We start from the raw sequence: 18,283 nt of genomic DNA on the forward strand, positions 1-18,283 counted from the left end.
AAAAAGTCAGGAAACAACAGGAGCTGGAGAGGATGTGAAGAAATAGGAACACTTTTACACTGTTGGTGGGACTGTAAACTAGTTCAACCATTGTGGAAGACAGTGTGGTGATTCCTCAAGGATCTAGAACTAGAAATACCATTTGACCCAGCCATCCCATTAGTGGGTATACATCCAAAGGATTATAAATCATGTTGCTATAAAGACACATGCACACGTATGTTCATTGTGGCACTATTCACAATAGCAAAGACTTGGAACTGACCCAGATGTCAATCAATGACAGACTGGATTAAGAAAATGTGGCACATATACACCATGGAATACTATGCAGCCATAAAAAAGGATGAGTTCATGTACTTTGCAGGGACATGGATGAAGCTGGAAACCATCATTCTGAGCAACTATCACAAGGACAGAAAACCAAACACCACATGTTCTCACTCACAGGTGGGAATTGTACAATGAGAACACTTGGACACAGGGTAAGGAACATCAGACACCGGGGCCTGTCGTGGGGTAGGGGGAAGGGGTAGGGATAGCATTAAGAGATATACCTGATGTAAAAGATAAGTTAATGGGTGCAGTACACCAACATGGCATGTGTACACATATGTAACAAACCTGCATGTTGTGCACACGTACCCTAGAACTTAAAGTATAACTAAAAAATGGTAATAAAGTTATTTCTTATCCATCTTCCTGTTGATGACATTTATGTGGTTTTTCTCTGATTGCAATCACAACTAATGTTGATTTGTTACAGCAAACATTCCCACACACGTGCCCTGAGCAAAATGACACATTTGAAGGCCAGCTGTCTTAGGGATGCCAGTGGGCCCTGCCTCACCCCCCTGAAGGAGTGGACTCTACTCAGGAACCTGGGGGGAACAGTGTTACATTCCTATAAGCAACACAGGCTTGGGAGTTGAATCACCTGAGCTGGAAACCTAACTATACCATTTCATAAATTATTTTACCTAATTTGGCATGTTTTCTCTTTGCAGAACAATGATGGTGATAATACATACAGCTCACAGCATGGCACAGAGATTGAGTGAGACCATAAGTAGTATGCTGTTATTGCATCTGGCCCGAGGAAAGGACGTCACTGAGCTGCTCCACACAAGACTGCCCACGGTGAGTGAATACAGTTTCCAAAGCCTGTCATTTCATGTGTGCCACATGGTCCCAGGGGACAGGTGTCTATATCTAGATCCATTTCTCAAACCAGTCCAGGACTGGCTCTATTGCAAGCCTTCTAAATATGGTTATGAAATACATAAATGTATGAATAAAGCTGGCTTAGAGAGGGACAAGTTCACCCTCAGTCAACAACAATAATATAATTATAAAATGTTGTATCCTTTTCTACCATTATTTCTATTGTTACTTAATATTTGATTCCAGCTCCTGGTTTAAGTAGTTTACATGTGTGAATGCATTTCATCTTTGTAGCAATGCCCATAATGTATGTATATATCTCCATTTCACAGATGAAGAGGCATAAAACGTCAATGAACCTGCCCTAAGTCACACATTCTGCAAATGACCGAGCCTGGTTTTAAGCTCAGAATGCATGCCCTTTACAATTGTGTGGCGTTGCTCTGATTAAAGTTCCAGTAGCTTCCGAAAGAAAAGCACTTTCTTGGTGTTACTGTGGATTATTTGATTTTACCCAATTCTCTTCCTGACATTGTTGAACTCAAGCTCCAGAACCAATCTCATCTAAATCAATTTACTCTCAATTAAAATGTCCAAATGATCAAAGTTAAGTGTTTTCCCAGTTGAATGCATGAACGGGTATCAATGAGAAGAGGGCTGGAGGAGAGATGTGTCTCTCACCCTGAGGGCATGAAGACTGCCTTTTGGAAACAGCCTCCTCATCCTGAGGGCTGTGGGCAAGGGAAGAACAGCGAGCTGGGGCAGGTAGACCCATGGGCGCTCTCTGCCTTTGGAAAAGAGGCTTGACTAAGAAGGATCAATGGGTGTTAGGGTTAATGCAACAGGCCTGGGTTCTAATCCCAGCTCCTCCATGAGGTGTTTGACTGTCAGCACCCCTTGCTGGAACAGGGGCATCAGACACACCTGTCTGATCAGACACACACTTCCCTGATGCTGTGGGCCTAAGTGCCAGTAATGGGGAAGAGCAGGGGACATGAAGGGAAAAGCAGAGGCAGAGACAGGCAAGGCATAGTCAGAAGAGGGCAATGTTGCTTTAATGTCTTCTTTTGGATTTTCTGACCAAAACTGTCAATTATCACATATTTCTCTGGAGGAAAAGAAAGGCAAACCAGATTCTTTGGAAGCTTGAATGTGACTGCCATGGCCCTGGCAATTCTGTCCAAGTAATCAAAGGGGCTTTATGGTCTCGCTAAGCCTTTGCATTCTGGAAATGAGTTTCTCAAATAGAAATTGCATTTCTGAAAAGTCCACGGCAGCAGCAGGCTTGAATGGCTTACCGAGGCAGAGCCTTTTCCACTCTGGGCTCTCTATTTATAGACCACAAGTCTGCCTTGAGTAAAGTCCTCAGCCTCCAGCCCCAGAGAAGGGGGATGGGAGGCACTGCCTGGAGCCCAGAAAGCACCAGCGCAGAAAGAGAGCTGGAAATTGGAGGGGAGAAAGTAAACTTGGGAGAATGGGGCACCCTGAAAAGCATCATGCAGGAGGAGGAAGGATGCAAGACCCCTGTGGGTGTGTGGGCACCATTCCTCCTGAGGCAGCCCCAGGGCAGGCCTAGGGTATGGCCTTGTGTGCTAAGACCCAGGACTTTCCATGTGCACTGGCAGGGTTCATATCTTGACTCTAAACCTCTATTCATGCAGCTCTGGGCAAGCGATTTAGCTTTTCTGTGCCTTGGTTTCCTTATCTATCAAGTGGGGATGTTGTTGACAGCAGCAACCCTTCACAGGGTTGGCCTGAGATTACCTATGTCCCTACACAGATGGTGCTCAGGACAGTCCTCGGTGAGCCTGCCACAAGTCATCCACAACAGGAAATCCTTATGCTCTTTAACAACCCAGAGGCTCATTGTTGAGCTGGCAAACCAAGGCACAGGAAGGTCAGGGAAGATGCCACACAGCAGGTAGAACCAGGACCATACTCCAGGCCAGCATTATGACTCCAAGAATGGTGCTCTTTCCACTAAGCTGCAGGCATGCACACATAAACTCCTAAGAGGGGTTTGGGGCGGGTGTTTATAAAGTTGCTGTGGAACTAGAGCTGCATTTGGTCAGAGGCTGAGCACGAAACAGCAAAAAAAGCAAACGCCTGGTACAGTGTCTTACTCAGGGTGGGACTCCCAACCCTGTCCATGCCTGTACCCCCTGTAGAGCCTGAGATCCCTAAATGCTAGGCCATGTCTTGTTCATTGTCATTTTCTTCATGATGGCCCGGGAGAGGGTAAGGGTTCTATCAACATCTGTTAGCTGGGGGTATGTGTTCTATCAGCAGAGGGTACATGTTCTATCAGCAAAGGGTACGTGTTCTATCAGCAGAGGGTAAGGGTTCTACCAGCACAGAGTAAGGGTTCTATCTGCAGTGGGTAAGTGTTCTACTAACAGAGAGTGAGGGTTCTACCAGCATAGAGTGAGGGTTCTACCAGCAGAGAATGAGGGTTCTACCAGCAGAAAGTAAGGGTTATATCAGCAGAGGGTAAGTGTTCTACCTGCAGAGGGTACGTGTTCTACCAGCAGAGGGTACGTGTTCTATCAGCAGAGGGTACATGTTCTATCAGCAGAAGGCAAGTCCTATCAGTCCTCTTAGACAATGACTGTCAGAGCAAATGGATATATCTTTGGTGAAAGGGTAAGAACTAGAAGCAAAAGTTAGAATCTAGTAGAAAGGATGTTAGTCATTGTGGTCAAAAGCATGTATTTTAGAATGCAACTGTCTGGACTCACACCCACCCTCACTCTGTAGGCCTGAGCAGAAAACATAGTGGAATTTTTAGAGACCTGCTTGGCAAGAGAGCCCTTTGACTGACGAACTGCAGTTGTGTGAACCCCCTTTGTCTGGTGGACACTTGGGGTGTGATGAGGTTTTGTCGTGGATGGGGTCGGGGGGCGTGCTTTAGACTGCAGTCAGCATGTGGTCCCAGCCAGGATTTGGTTCTGTGAGTGTGGGTAAGACAACACATCTCTCTATGCCTTAGTTCTTTCATCTATAAACTGGGGGTTAAGACAGAAATGACTTCATAGTTCATCATTATGAAGATTACCAGAGTGAGAAACGGAAAACTCAAGAAATTGCAACTTGCAAAACATACCAAGTATATGGCACCCAGGACTTCCCCGCACACTGTTCAAGCTCACGCTGCTTTAACAAAGGATCTTGTGTTCCAGACAAATAAGACCAGGGACAAACATCTCATGCATGTGCGGTTTCGGCAACAGCTCACGCGTGTGTCAGACTAATCAGCGATTTGCCAGTGTACAAATTCTGACCAAATCCTGGCTGAGGGCCACATGCTGACTCCAGTCTAAACCCCCACCCAACCTGACTCCATCCACAACAAAATCTCATCACACCCTAGGAGTCCACCTGTCATAGGGGGTTCACGCCAACTGCAGTTGTCTCACCAAGCGGGACTGTAAAAATTCTGTTGTTTTCTGATCAGCACAGGTTTCTCTGGAGCTTTGACATGAGTTGAAATATTATAGATGAAGCACCTATGTGGCTCTCTAGACCAGGCACTATCCTGGGTGCTTGCTTGGCTTCTGAGTGGGGGCTGCTCTTCTAAGAAGGGGCTGGGACCAGGGATCTGATTCCTTAGGAGGTGAAAATAGTAAGGGACGTTCTTTCCCAGACCACCTGTGCCAAATTAGGGTTCATCATCTTCTCCATCCTGTTTTTGTAAAAGAAGGCTGGAGAGATTACACTGTGATTTAAAAAGTGCATTCTTCCTCCTCGAACCTGCCCACATGTTGCTAAAGGCAAGTGGTGGTCTGAAGCCTCCCTCCAAAGCAAACAGTCAGACCCTGTGGGCCGGGCTGGCCTTGCAGCTCCACCTGTGGTTGTGCAGGTTAGGCATGCATCAAAATCTCTCTGTTCTCAGCTCTTTCAATGTGCAAAACATGCTTATGGATACCAGTGGCTGTTTTCTGTTTGTCCCTTTATATCCACCCCTGTTCCTTTCTCCAACCCAGGAGGCAACCTCAATGGTCTCATCGACCTCGTCCCCTGATTCCCAGTGGTCTGGCAGGAGATGGAGAGGACAGAGAAGGACCGGACGAGATGCTGAGGATGTCAGGCCAGGGGAGCTGGTTTTGTCTGCTTTTCTGCCCAGAATGACTGCCAGGCTCCTTCTATGGCTGCCAGCCTCTCTGGATTCTGGGACAGCTCCCTCCTCTTGTCCTTTCCCACTCTTGCTGTTCCTAGCCCTGGAGGGTATGGCCGCATCCCGTCGGCTTCCCTGAGCACTGTCCACAGCCTGCAATGACTCTGTCATTGAATTCTCTTCCACTGTCCATTTTGATTGTGCTGCTCCTAACGGACATGGTATATGCCCGGAAGACAATGCCGATGAAGCCTCTCTGTGCACTTTAGGGCACACAGTAGGGCTCCGCAAATGCAATGACGCCCCCTTGATTTAGACAGAGTCTGCCTTGACTCACGCTGGCTCCCGGGTCAACCACACACTCCACTGGCACTTCCATTGCCCTCACACCTGGGCTAACCATATCTGTTATACCTGTGAAAGGGGCAGTGGTGTTCAGACAGAGGCTGAACATAAACAGGCCACGCCGAGCGCTCAGCACAGGACAGAAGCTCAGGCAGAGCTTGAGTGTCACAGGCACAAAAGGGTGGATGGACGGATGGACAGTGAGATGAAGGTGTCAACTCCAATACTATTATCTTCTTTGTAAGTTTACAATTGCGAACAATGAAGTTTGAGGTTTATGTCTAATGTATTATTTTCTCAAAAAGCAGTTTTGAAGTCATGCACACAACTAAATTCTGCGGAAATGTAAAGGTTCAGTATAGGCTGGGCATGGTGGCTCCCGCCGGCAATCCCAGCACTTTGGAAACCCAAGGCAGACACAACACCTGAGGTCAGGAACTCAGCAGGAGTTCAAGACCAGCCTGGCTAACATGGAGAAATCCCGTCGCTACTGAAAACACAAAAATTAGCCAGGTGTGGTGGGGCAGGCCTGTAATCCCAGCTACTTTAGAAGCTGAGGCACTAGAATGGCTTGAACCCAGGAGGCAGAGGTTGCAGTGAGCTGAGATCATGCCACTGCACTCCAGCTTGGGTGACAGAGTGAGACTCTGATAAAAAAAAAAAAAAAAAAAAAAAAAAAAAAAAAATTATTATATATATATATATATATATATTATATATATATATATATATTCAGAAAATCTCTTCCTTTTAGAAAAAAAACAACTAATAATAATTGATAATCAGAATGAGAGCGAGTTTCTCTCACCTTTTCACCTCGGTCACCTTTCAGTCCTGGAAGTCCCAGTTCACCTTTTTCTCCCTATAATAAAAGATAAAATTAGAAAACATTAGAACCCAAACCGAGCTAAATTCCTGCCTCTTCCAGGTAACGGCAACATGACTTTGGAAAAACATACATGTATATATTTCTCTCTCTCTCACTTGTCCTTGCCTCATCAGCAAAGTGACCACAGTGAAGTGTAACTCAGAGGGGAACCTGTCAGTTAGGCGTGAAGCACCTCATTCTCCACTTGTCCCTGACAGATGGTACCTTCCACCCCTCGACCCCATCCACCTCATCTGAAAATGCTCTGCCCTTTCCAGACACATCTCCCAGCAATGGTCCTTTGTCTCAGCTCAAGGACCCAAGTAGTCTTCTCCCCTTCCCTGTCCCTTCCAGCAACACTGAGAAATACACTCTTCACCCAGTCAAAATTACCACTCTCCCGAGGGACTGAGACTCCACAGGGGGCTGCTTTCTGTGGAGATGGGCCAGGTGTCTGTGTGGGAGGAAGGAAGCTGCCACACTTACCTGCTCTCCTTTCTCTCCTCTCACACCTGGGAAGCCTGGAGCCCCTGGGAGGCCTGCTTCTCCCTGTGAGAACAAAATATTCACGAGGCGTCAACAGGAAGGCTCTCCCAGGGGCCAAGCTGCAGGCCATGTGCTCTCAGTTCCTGCTCTCCAGGAACTGGAGATGTTCTGGTGGTTCTGGCATAGTGGACATCACATGGAAGGCAATGCAGTGGAGAAAAGGGAATTCTAGAGAATTTTCTTCACTGGAGCATCCCCAAACTCTTGTCTACTTTAGCTGTTTCCTTTCCCAGGAACCCTTATTTTGCCTCTCCTAGTGTCTAACCCTTCCTGTTTCTTTGGGACTCAGCAACAATGTCACCCTTCTCACCATCCTTTCTGATAGTCCCTAAGTCTGGAAAGCCCTCTCCTATGCCCCCAACACCTGCAGGCCACCACTCTTGACATCTGTTCAGTTGTTCTTCAATGTCCAGTTTATCCTGGACATACAGTGAGCTCCCAAAAAACACGATAAATTCCTCTTGGTATCTAAATGATTTATACGAGACCTAGCGTATCACAACGAGTGAATGAATCAAATGAGTGAATAAAAGCACGAACAAACAGACCTTCTCTCCAGGTCGGCCTGCCAGGCCCTGCTCCCCAGTTTCTCCCTGAAAATGCAATAAAAGAGACCCCATTATTCTCCATTCACGTTAAAGAGATGACTGCCATTCCCCAGTTGTCTTCACACATTCACAGCACCTGCCAGCCACAACCCTTAATTTTCAAACATACGGCATGGTTAGCGGCCCAAGAGTCACGGCCTCTGAAGACCAAAGTGCTTCGCATTTTTGCAGAGCAGAATCCACTTTCTCATATTGTCTTTTGATTTCCCCAAAAGAAACAACTATTAGAACTGTCCCATTTTTATTTTTAGTTTTTTAAAGACAGGGTCTCACTCTGTCACCAGGCTAGAGTGTAGTGGTGCAGTCACAGCTCATTGCAGCCTTGAGCTCTTGGGCTCAAAAAATTATCCCACCTCAACCTCCTGAGTAGATGAGACTATAGGCACATACCACCATGCACAAATGATTTTTTTAAAAATTCTGTAGAGGAAGGGTCTCACTATGTTGCCCAGGTTTAGTCCCTTGGGGGGACTAAAACAGTTCCTAATTAGCACTGTGTGGTCAGGGTGAAGTGGGGAACACAGGGCCAGAGGGGCTTTATCTCTGATCCAAGAGCATCAATCAGGCTGCTGCACTTACCAGGTTCTCACACATCACTGATGCAAAGAGCTTTGCCATGGTGGTGGTGGTGAGTGCAGACTATCATCTTTATCCAACCATGTGTCTTTAAAATAACTAGCATCTTGAATGACAATGTATTTCTAACATTAATTATGCTATTTACTAAAACCTTTAGTGTAGATTTTAATAAGGAAACGTGGTTTTCTCATGAATGCATGGATGCACGAAAGAATGAATGAACAGGTGGTATGCGGGCTATATTTTGTGTGCAGCTATGCCAGACTCAGTTGGTACTGAAGGCCAGAACTACCAACTTATCAGAGACAAAGACAAAAAAAAAGTAATTAAAAGCGTTGCTTAGTGTAAGTACACATTTTATCCTGTAGCGCTGGTGTCACACATCTGGAGTCAGCACTTATGAAAATTCTAGACACACTCCGATGCTCCCATCAATTCCCAATGTTTACAAGCACAATTAGTAAGAATTGCTCTAACCAGAATTGTGCAAATACTCGTCACTCAAATTGTCGCTTTCAATCTGCTAGAATAGTAGCACATTTGCAGTGGGCGTTGCTTCTTACATGCTGAGAAAGGATAAGGGGCTGAGTTTGGTTAAAAAAAAATTGAAGACCATCTGAAGTGCCCCCTGAATTTGGGTCGTGAACACCAATCCAAAGGCATAATGGAGGTGAAACGGTATCTTCTTGAATTCTCCAAGTGAGCCTCAAAACATCGATGCCTCTGCTCATCCTGCAGACAGCTTTACCCCCTAAGTGGACTCTTACAAATTTGCCATCCATGACTTAGTCATCATCATCTTGGAAAAGAATTTTTATGTTCAGTTGATGCTTTGTCAAAATAAAGTAACGAGACCCTCTGCCAGGGCTCCTCTAGGACTGCGAGAGTATGCTGGAAAAGCATCATGACCACAGAAATTCCGTTTTAAACTTTCCAGAGAAATGTTTTGAACACAGAGCCTTAGAAATTGAATAAAAATGACACATGAGATAAAGCAGTAGGTTTCTCTGAATCTTTCAACCATTAGTGATTATCAGAAATAGAAAACACATCGATTGAAAAGCTGGAGTAATCCCAGAGGGTTCCTGTAATTTTAGCCCAATAATTGTCATCATCAATCCCCTTCATCTACAGAACCCTGCAGGGGAAGCTTGATGGGAACGGATTGCTTCATTACTGAATAGAAAGTGGGGTTTATACAGTATAAACCCAGAAGGATTGGCCAATTCACAATTTGAGAAAACACAACCATAAGGAACGGTTGATTCCATGAAATTCGTGAAGTCAAGAACAGCAAACCTAGATAAATGCTTTCGATCCCTTCTGGAAGATGATAGAATTTCAATCTAATCAATCAAACACTGAAAGGTGGCTGAGTACTTTTAAGACCAAGAGATTCACTCTGCTACACACACAACCACCTCGGGACATGCATTAAAAAAACAAAAACAAAACAAAAAGAAAAAAACAGCAAATTACATGTCATCACATTTCAGTGACGTGGGGATCAGTATAGATGTATATTTAAACGTCAATATTGAATCTTAAAATACAAAGGATATAGTGCCTGTCGGTGGCCATGGGGGGACTCATTGGTACACACTAGTGCATTCTTGGGGGACATGAGGGCTGAGTTCTTAGGATCTGGAATCCAGGAAGTGGGAGGTTCATAGTGGCTCTTGGCAATACTCTTTCCATAGTTTCAGTCAACCTGGGTGTGCTTGAGACAGCTTGGATGCAATTTAATCTGTGTGTTTTTCTGCTTGGTTTTAATTGGGTCTTTTAAAAATGATCACTTTATGAAAGAGTGAAACAATAGGGAACATAAGGGCCCAGGATGTGCCCACCAGCACCTTCCCTGGCCAGCAAATGGATGTCCTAAGGTGTACCCTCCCACAGGGTCAGCGTCCCCCACTGTGTGGGGTCTAGGCCACTCCTGTGCTCTGGCTGGGCTGAATTTGATCATGCATTCTCTACCTAACAAGCCTGTATTGCATATCTAAGCAGTGCTTGCCTGTGGGTAGCGAATGGGAGGTACAGAGTTGACTCAGACCCGGTCACTGGGCTTCAGTAGTTCATGTCCCAGTAGAGCAGGAGCCCTGTGAGTGGAGGGTGAGAGGAGCAGAACTCCCCACAATCTCCTGTCTGGCCACTGTCTCCTCAGCACCACAGGTTTTCATGCGTGCACACACACAAACGCACACGTGCACACTCACACCACACACACATGGTCCAGCAGAAAAGCCTCGCAGGGCAGCAGTCACGCCTGGAGGGAGCCTGGGCAAAGCGTGACCATCATCACAGGGCACTTGGGGGCTCTCCACTCACAGGGGCTGCCCTGTCCAGGTCACATGCTGGGGAGCCTTCATTTCCCCCTCAGGTCCATTTTTCACACTTTACCACCCACTGGAAGCCGGCCCGAAAAGGCTGAACTCTACAGATTGCAAGGAAAGCATCTGCTAGCTTTCCTTGCCTTCTGGCTTTCTGTAGGGTCAAGGCATTGGGAAGCACTGCAGTGGAGGTAGAACACAGTTGAGAGAGAGAGAGCAAGCACTTGTATCTGTTCCTCTCACTCCCTCCCTGCCAGGATAAGCCTGACACTGATGATGTTCTTCTTCCCAAGGCCACGGCTCTCATGGGGGTCGGGGCTCTCTCCTCCAGCTGCATATCTTGGTTCTGAGGAACCACTCCCTCCTCTGGCGCCTTCTGTCCTAGAGGTGGTCTTGGTTCTGTTGTTGCCAGCCTCAGGTTGCCATCCTGGTTGGAGCCTTTAACCCTGCCCCTTTTCAATTCACTGATTTGTCTCCTGCCAAGTACCAGCTGATACAGATGCTATGCTTATGATAAGTCAAGATTCACACAGCACCCCAAATAGACCACTTAGAATAGCAAGTGTAATGGGAAAAAGAGGCAAAGTCCATACCCGAAGGCCTGGTTTTCCAGGCAGACCATCTTCCCCTCTTTCTCCTGGTTCTCCCTGTAAGGAATACACAGCAAAGTTAACAGGAGACGGGGGCTATGCTTGGGTTAAACATACAAAGTACTAGGCACAGGTTGGTAAGGAAGAGAACTACCTGCACTAGGGTGGTTCTGAACTCCTTCAACTCTGTGATTACCTAACCACGGTCATCAAACATAGCAGCTCATTCGGCCTCCTAGGTTCCATATTCAATAGCCGTAATTTTGATTTAGAAAAATATAATTGAGGAGAATTGGCCCTCTCTCTTACTGAGAAATTTAGAAGAAGGAAGGTATTGCATAAGTGTTTCTAAGAATTAAAAAAAAGACTTAGTCAGCCATGATCCTTTGTCCCAAAAGATGGGAGAGAAAAAAATGCACAATATTTACATTCAATGCCTAGAAAACTAAATTAAATCCATACTTATTCTGTATTTTGCCACGAAGAAGTTGACCTTCTAAGTTTGCTTATTGAAAATGACAATACATTTTCCCATAATATTCAACAGCTGCCTTTCCAAGTTGCCTTTCAAGGACTGTTGAGGTGCTTACTTGAGTCTGGGTGTGCTCACCAGGAAAGAAGAGCTCATTTGTTCATTTGTTAAAATACTGGTATGGCTGTACGATATTCATTTAAAGTATTAAGCCCGTATTTGCTCCCCAGTTTTATGCTATTTAACCTTTGGCTCTTATCTTCATAATTCTACCATAAAAAGCCCCACCAGAACATTGTGAAAATCTAAATCTCTTATTATATTAGTAAGAGTATTTTGAAGTTTTCCTTCTTGAAAATAAAATTAAATAAATAAATAAACATATTTCTAATGGATCAAATATCTTTTTGAGACAAGGTCTCACTCTGTTGCCCAGGCTATAGTGCAATGGCACAATCACAGTTCACTGCAGCCTCGAATTCCTGGACTCAAGCAACCCCCCACCTTGGCCTCCCAAGTGAATGGGAATACAGGTGCCCACCCCACACCCGGCTAATTCCCACCAAAATGCTGAGATTACAGCTGTGAGCCACCATGCCTGGCTAAATTTTAAAGCCTAGGGCTTCCAAATCCTTCTGTAGTTACCTGAGAAAAAATAAGGAGCTTCCCCCCATCTGACCCCATAAATCTAAACATTTCAACCGAGTCCCGATCGAAGACCCAGGCAACCGACTTGCTTTAGAATTCACCAACAAACAAGAATCTCTTTAGTTTCTGTGTTTTGGGTTCCCAAACCGGTGCCAATCGCATCAGTGACCAACCTTAGTTCCTGGTGGGCCTGGTGGTCCATTCGACCCATCCTTTCCAGGGGGTCCCTGGGCCAAGAGGAGGAAACATAAAATGAAAAGGAAAGGCATATTTAGGAAAGGCTTCCATTAAGTTGTTTCAAACCAGGAGCTGTTTGTGCAGCCAGAATTCAGGAGGCTTGGGCCTCTGCTCTTTGATCAGCAGGGCCCTGTCTCCAGAGCCACTGCTGTCTCTGTCTGACCATGTTTCCCTTTGTTATTACTGAAGCAAATATCACCCTCTGGGCAATGTCTGATTTTCAGTACACTGGCCATGCATGGAGGGTGGGGGCGCGGGAGGACACCTGCCAGATCTTGCTCTGATGGCTCCATTTCTACCCTCAGCTTCCAAGAGGCCCTAGAGACAACAATGTCCACACTGCTCCTCCTCTCTCCTCTCCAGAATCTCTTTGCCATCTTGTGTCTTCCTTCCCACGGCTATCCTCCCTTCCTCTTATCCTTCAAAAAAGCAAGACTTCAATCTGTTGGCATAGGTTGGCATTACTGCCTGTTATTTCTAATGCCAGCACTGAGGAGCTCCATGTTATATTTTCCAACACCAGGAGTTTCCTACTACCATCAGGATGTGGCAGGCCAGGTGTTACTGCAGCTGTTTGCAGGTGAAGAGACGAAGACTCTGCAGGCTAAGTGACTTGCTCAAGGCCACAGGGCTGGTGATAGGGACCCACAAGGTTTAACTGACTCCACCTCTGGGCTACTTCCACTACACCAGAAACACTTCATCTTCTCCTTTTCCTCTGTGCCTTAAATGATGTCAGGTCATATGGGGACGGGGCCTGTCGGGGTGTAGGGGGGTTGTGCGGGGGGAAGGAGAGCATCAGGAAGAATAGCTAACACATGCTGGGCTTAATACCCAGGTGATGGGTTGATCTATGCAGCAAACCACTGTGGCACATGTTTACCTATGTAGCAAGCTTGCATATCCTGCACATGTACCCTGGAACTTAAAAGTTGAAGGAAAAAAAAATGTGTGAGGCACACACACCCTTCCCCATGACTGACGTCAGGGTTATCTCCTGTGCTATTGCTTTCACAGCTATTAGTGCTATTCAAAAGTGAATGTTTTTTATAACTCTGGTGATTCTTCCACCCATAGAACCTGCTGCCACCCAATTTGACTCATCTCTCCCTGTGCCTGCAGCTTGGACTGGTGACTGATGAAGCCCCACCTGCACAGAGCAGGTGTCCTGGAAGTCAAGGCTTTAGGAAGGAAGAAGGAAGGGCTTTGGGGGGGATTAAGGCTGCCTGAGTCAATGAAAGCAGGATCTTGACCAGGAGCAAACGCGAAGGCCAGAAGCTGTGCTTCAAGCCTTCTGTGGCTACAGCCACGTCTTGACAGATGAGAAATGCTCACAGCATCTCTCTTCCTCTAACACGCTCCCCTCCTCTGAATGTTCACACTGATCTGCACACTTTCTGATGAGCCCTTTGGATTGGATGAGACTGTTCATGTATTTGAGCTTTCAGATGATCCTGTCACTCATGGAAAATGCTTATTGGTGACATTGCAGTTGACTGTGTGTTTAGAAACGTTTGCCTTTGATGGTGACATTCACCCAGTGTTCCTCCCACACGCGACCAGATCACCTGAGTGCCCAGCACGGCACTGAATTGATGTCCAGTACCCTTTGGCATGCTGCACTGGGGCTCAACAGAGCTGGGAAGGATGCTGGTGTTACTGCAATCACAGGGCCCCTGGGCGCCTTGATCCACATTCACCCATGGATCTGTGCTCTACGGAGAAGTGGGAACTGCCCCATGTGCCACCCGATCCACTTCACCTCCGCCTCGCCCCTCCTCCAGCATCAGGATCCTCCCAGCAGGGGCCTCCCTGAGGGTAGGTCATGCATCTACCCAGGTCTCAGCCCACGTCATCCATCATCCTGCCCTGAAAAGCTACAGGCCAACTTGAACTGTGCCTCTCCTATCTGGGGATACATTAATGTTTTCTAAGCTCCACCCGCCCCCTGAGAGCACCAGGGTCTCTCAGTTTGCAAGGGAGAAAACATGATCAGGATTGTAATGGGAAGGGCTGGCACACAGCTCCCCACCCATTGCTTCTGGCCCTCTGGGAATTCCTCAAGGACAAGTGGTCATGCCTTCAGCAGCAAAGGACCCTTGAATGTGTCTTTTGGTGAAAAGAGAAAGGGCAGTGGCTTGGGGACGGTGGTCCTAATCTGCACGCTGGCCAGGGCACACAGGAAGCCTTCCCAGCAGACAGGGCACTAGCAAGAGTGAGCCACCACAGAAGGAAGACCCAGGCTGAGCTCCAGGGCTGCAGGCCTTGCTGGCCAAGGAGTCCTCAGCTCTAGGAAAGTGGTCCTGGGCCAGCTGCAAGGGCTCAGCCCTCCCCTCAGAGCAATGGGGAGAGGGAGGAGGGGAGCAGGAAGATGTTTCCGGACACTCACCGTGGGCCCAGGAGGCCCAGGCTTTCCCGGGAAGCCGATCTCTCCAGGCAAACCCTGAAAGGGGACCACATGGACATGTTAGCTTGGCCTGTTCAGAGGTCAGATCATTGACTCAACCTCTTTCCTGGCATGGGCCCAGGCCTCTGGGCCTGAAGAGGGCACCCCGGGGCCTCTACTGTCCTGGTTGTCCGCTGTGAAATGCGGAGTTGTTGTACCTCTGAAGTTGACACATCCACGGCGTGTGTGGCCTGCAGTCAGGGCAGCCTTCCTACCCACTGCCCCCTGCCGGGACAGATGGAGCTGCCTCCCTCTGCTGATGGCAGGCCCTGCCCCACTCAGTGGGTGGGTGTGGATTCTCCCCACTCCCCCACACCCACTTTCAGGACACTTTTTCAGCAGCCCCGCAAGATGGGAGGGGAAATGTTAGCAAATGCTTGCCTGGATCCTCTGTTTTGCCTCAAAGCCAAATCACAAACTACGAAAAGACACCCGAATGGGCAACCCCGGCCTAACGTGCCTTCTGCACGCCGGACTCTGGAGGCAGCCGCCAAAGGGCCACATTAGCTCCAGTGATACTCTAACCCAAGGGTTCCGAAGGTCTGAGAGTCCAGAGGCTGGGGATTCTACGTATCGGGGTCCTCTTGTGTGTCTTTTTGCACTGGACTTGGGTGGATAAAAGACAAGAGGCCATTCACAAAGATGTCCCCAGGTCCCACAGGCCAGGAAACCACCATCTAAGTGCCCTTGTAGAAAATCAAAACCAGTCTTACCGGAGAACCTCCCGGTCCAGGGGGGCCTGGGACACCAGGTGGTCCTGGAGGGCCCTGTAGAGAAAGAGCATTGGGTGGGTTACAGATGAGCCCAGGCGAGCCTCCTAGGGACAGTGGGCATTTGAACGAGGCAAAGGGAAGGGGTCAGGAGGATGAGATGAGATTTTAACTTTATTTATAATGCCTGATTTTTTCAAACAAAAATAAACAAAAGCAAAAGGAAAAGATTTGAACCAAAATTTGCAAAACACTAACATTTCATGTTTGAGTGATCGGTATACCATCGCCTGTAATATTATCTATTCTGCTATATATTTAAAATGTTTGGACATTTAATGTAAATACATATGTGTGTGCATATGTGCAGACACACACACACACAGTCTGACCCATGCGTAAAGGTCTTCCAGAAGACTGCTTCTCAATCATGAGTCATACAGCAGAGCTGGCGTCAGGGTCAGGATTGCCAGGGGTGTGTAAAGGGATCTCACGGCCAGGCCTTCTGGTTCTGTAGGTCTGGGGTGAGTGTGTCTCGCATCTGTACTTCTAAAGGTTCCTCCGTGCTTCTAGAGATCAGTCCTCACAGCCACTTGACAGATGTAGATTCACGTGCTATTTAAGTCATTCATGGCCTACACTTAAACTTTGGGGCATCTTCAAGGGTCAGGAACAGAAGCAGGTACTGTTAGCAAACAAAAACGTAAGACCTGTTTCCAAGCTCCTATCTTGGTTGAGGCGTAGCGTTAGGGAGGGGAGAAACATGTAGGCAAATAATTATGGTAGAAAAGGGCTGGGCATGGTGGCTCACAAATGTAATCCCAGCACTTTGGAAGGCTGAGGCAGGAGGATCACTGGAGGCCAGGAGTTTGAGACTACACTGGGTAAAACAGAAGACCCAATCTCTCTAAAAATAAAAAATAAAAATTAACTGGTCGTAGAGGCTCTCGCCTATAGTCTCAGCTATTCAGGAGGCTGTGGCAAGAGGACTGTTTGAGGCTGGGAGTTTGAGGCTGCAGTGAGCTGTGATTGTGCCGTTGCACTCTGGCCTGGGTGCAGAGCAATACCCTGTATTTAAAAAAAAAAAAAAGGTGAATAGCTCAACTAAACCTATGAGCACAGATCCAGGTCCGGGGGGCCTGGGACACCAGATGGTTCTTGCACCTGGGAGTGACGCTATGCACCCGGAGGGATGAAGGCAAGCGGGTAGAGAAGGCATCTGAGTACTGAAGAAAGCCCGAGAAATAAACAACAGGTCAGGCAGACAAGGCAGGTGGGCTGCATTCATAAAAGATGGCTGCTGTTGAAGGTACTGTGTTTTGAATGACAGCCAACAGTTCCATATGAAGACAGTGCGGGCCTGCACAGGGCAGATGGAGGCTGAGCCAAGACCTCAGAGGCCACGGGCTGTCAGAATGAGGAGGAGCGACTTTGCCACGAAGGTCTTGGAATAACTGAAGAAGCACAAGAAGACATGTATGGTCACATGTATGCCCAGGAAAGCAGCCTGCAGTCTGGGGAGACCAGAGGGAGGAAGAGTGGATGTGGGGTTATAAGCAGGGGCCAGCTGGAATCACAAAACACCAGGGCTGGGAGGGAGAGTGGACGTGTTCTGCATATAGCAGGTTCCTGACAGTCCTCGTGCAGGGACTGCTCATTTTAGAACAGCCAGTGACCCCACAGCTGACCCACCTTCAGTGGCTCTGATTTTCTAAAGGATAGTGCTCTTCCGAGCGAGTTCACCACGCCCTCCTCCCTCAGCTCCAGCACCACAGACCACGGCTCCACACAGCTTCCAGAAGGTGCAGATGACTTTTCTAGCTCAGGTTTCTCTCTGGACACCCCCTCCTCTCCTCCCACACCTCCCTTCTGAGCCATCTCCACCTTTCTGAGATGGTCTCCAATTCCCCAGTGGAATTAAACTCTCCCTGCTCCATGCTCAAGACCAACTTAACTGTGCTGATCTGACCCACAGACCCTCGAGGGCAGGACATTCTTGTTCCCTCTGCACCTCACACAGGGATTATCCCAGGGTGTAGCATCCAGCAGGCGCTCAGTAAATGCTTGAGGAAGTCTGAATTGAGCCAGATGCGGAGACTAGCTTTGCATTCAGAAAGAACAACACTGTATGGCCACTAGAGGGCGAGAAATACCAAAAAATGGCAGAGGTGGCCGCAACGGCGAACTGTTCCCCTTTCTTCCTCTGGGGGCACCCGTGAGTCCAAAAAAAAAAAAAGTCATAGACCGGGACCATTTACTGAACAGGATTTGGGGCACCTGGACCTAGTTTTCTCGACAGCTCGCTCCGTCCTGGCAAGTCTTAGGGGTAGCATCTTCCCTCATGGGAGACATCTGTTCACAGCTGGAGCGACAGAGGGGCCAAGCAGGGCTGCAGGGTGCCCTGGGCAGGTTCCAACCTGGGTCCTCCCTAATGGACAAGCGCTTCTGGAAGGCCTTAAAGAAGCCTCTCAGACTCGCTGTATTGTCGGCTGGGCCTTACTACCTCCACAGGCTGCTCCAGTTTGGCCCCCCTCGCCTCTCTCAGCGAAGCAAGAGCCCTGCAGTGACACAGCTCCCACACACTCCAGAGGCACATTCCAGGCAATCTTTTTCTTTTTTTTCTTTT

General features: G+C 47.7%; 1 protein-coding gene across 1 annotated transcript in view; it reads right to left on the reverse strand.

Annotated features, from left to right (window-relative positions):
- Positions 1–18,283, reverse strand: part of LOC108515805 (collagen alpha-1(XXII) chain) — a gene marked incomplete at its 5' end in the record, with an annotated part of 153,903 nt that overhangs the window by 125,172 nt on the left and 10,448 nt on the right. Inside the window, 7 exons of the mRNA XM_017852946.1 lie at positions 6,432–6,485; positions 6,978–7,040; positions 7,586–7,630; positions 11,148–11,201; positions 12,438–12,491; positions 14,891–14,944; positions 15,661–15,714. Coding sequence (XP_017708435.1) covers positions 6,432–6,485; positions 6,978–7,040; positions 7,586–7,630; positions 11,148–11,201; positions 12,438–12,491; positions 14,891–14,944; positions 15,661–15,714 — 378 coding nt within the window. The remainder of the gene's footprint in view (positions 1–6,431; positions 6,486–6,977; positions 7,041–7,585; positions 7,631–11,147; positions 11,202–12,437; positions 12,492–14,890; positions 14,945–15,660; positions 15,715–18,283) is intronic.

Source organism: Rhinopithecus bieti, unplaced genomic scaffold (genome assembly GCF_001698545.2).
Source record: "Rhinopithecus bieti isolate Rb0 unplaced genomic scaffold, ASM169854v2 scaffold_34489, whole genome shotgun sequence".
Classification (NCBI taxonomy): Eukaryota; Metazoa; Chordata; class Mammalia; order Primates; family Cercopithecidae; genus Rhinopithecus; species Rhinopithecus bieti.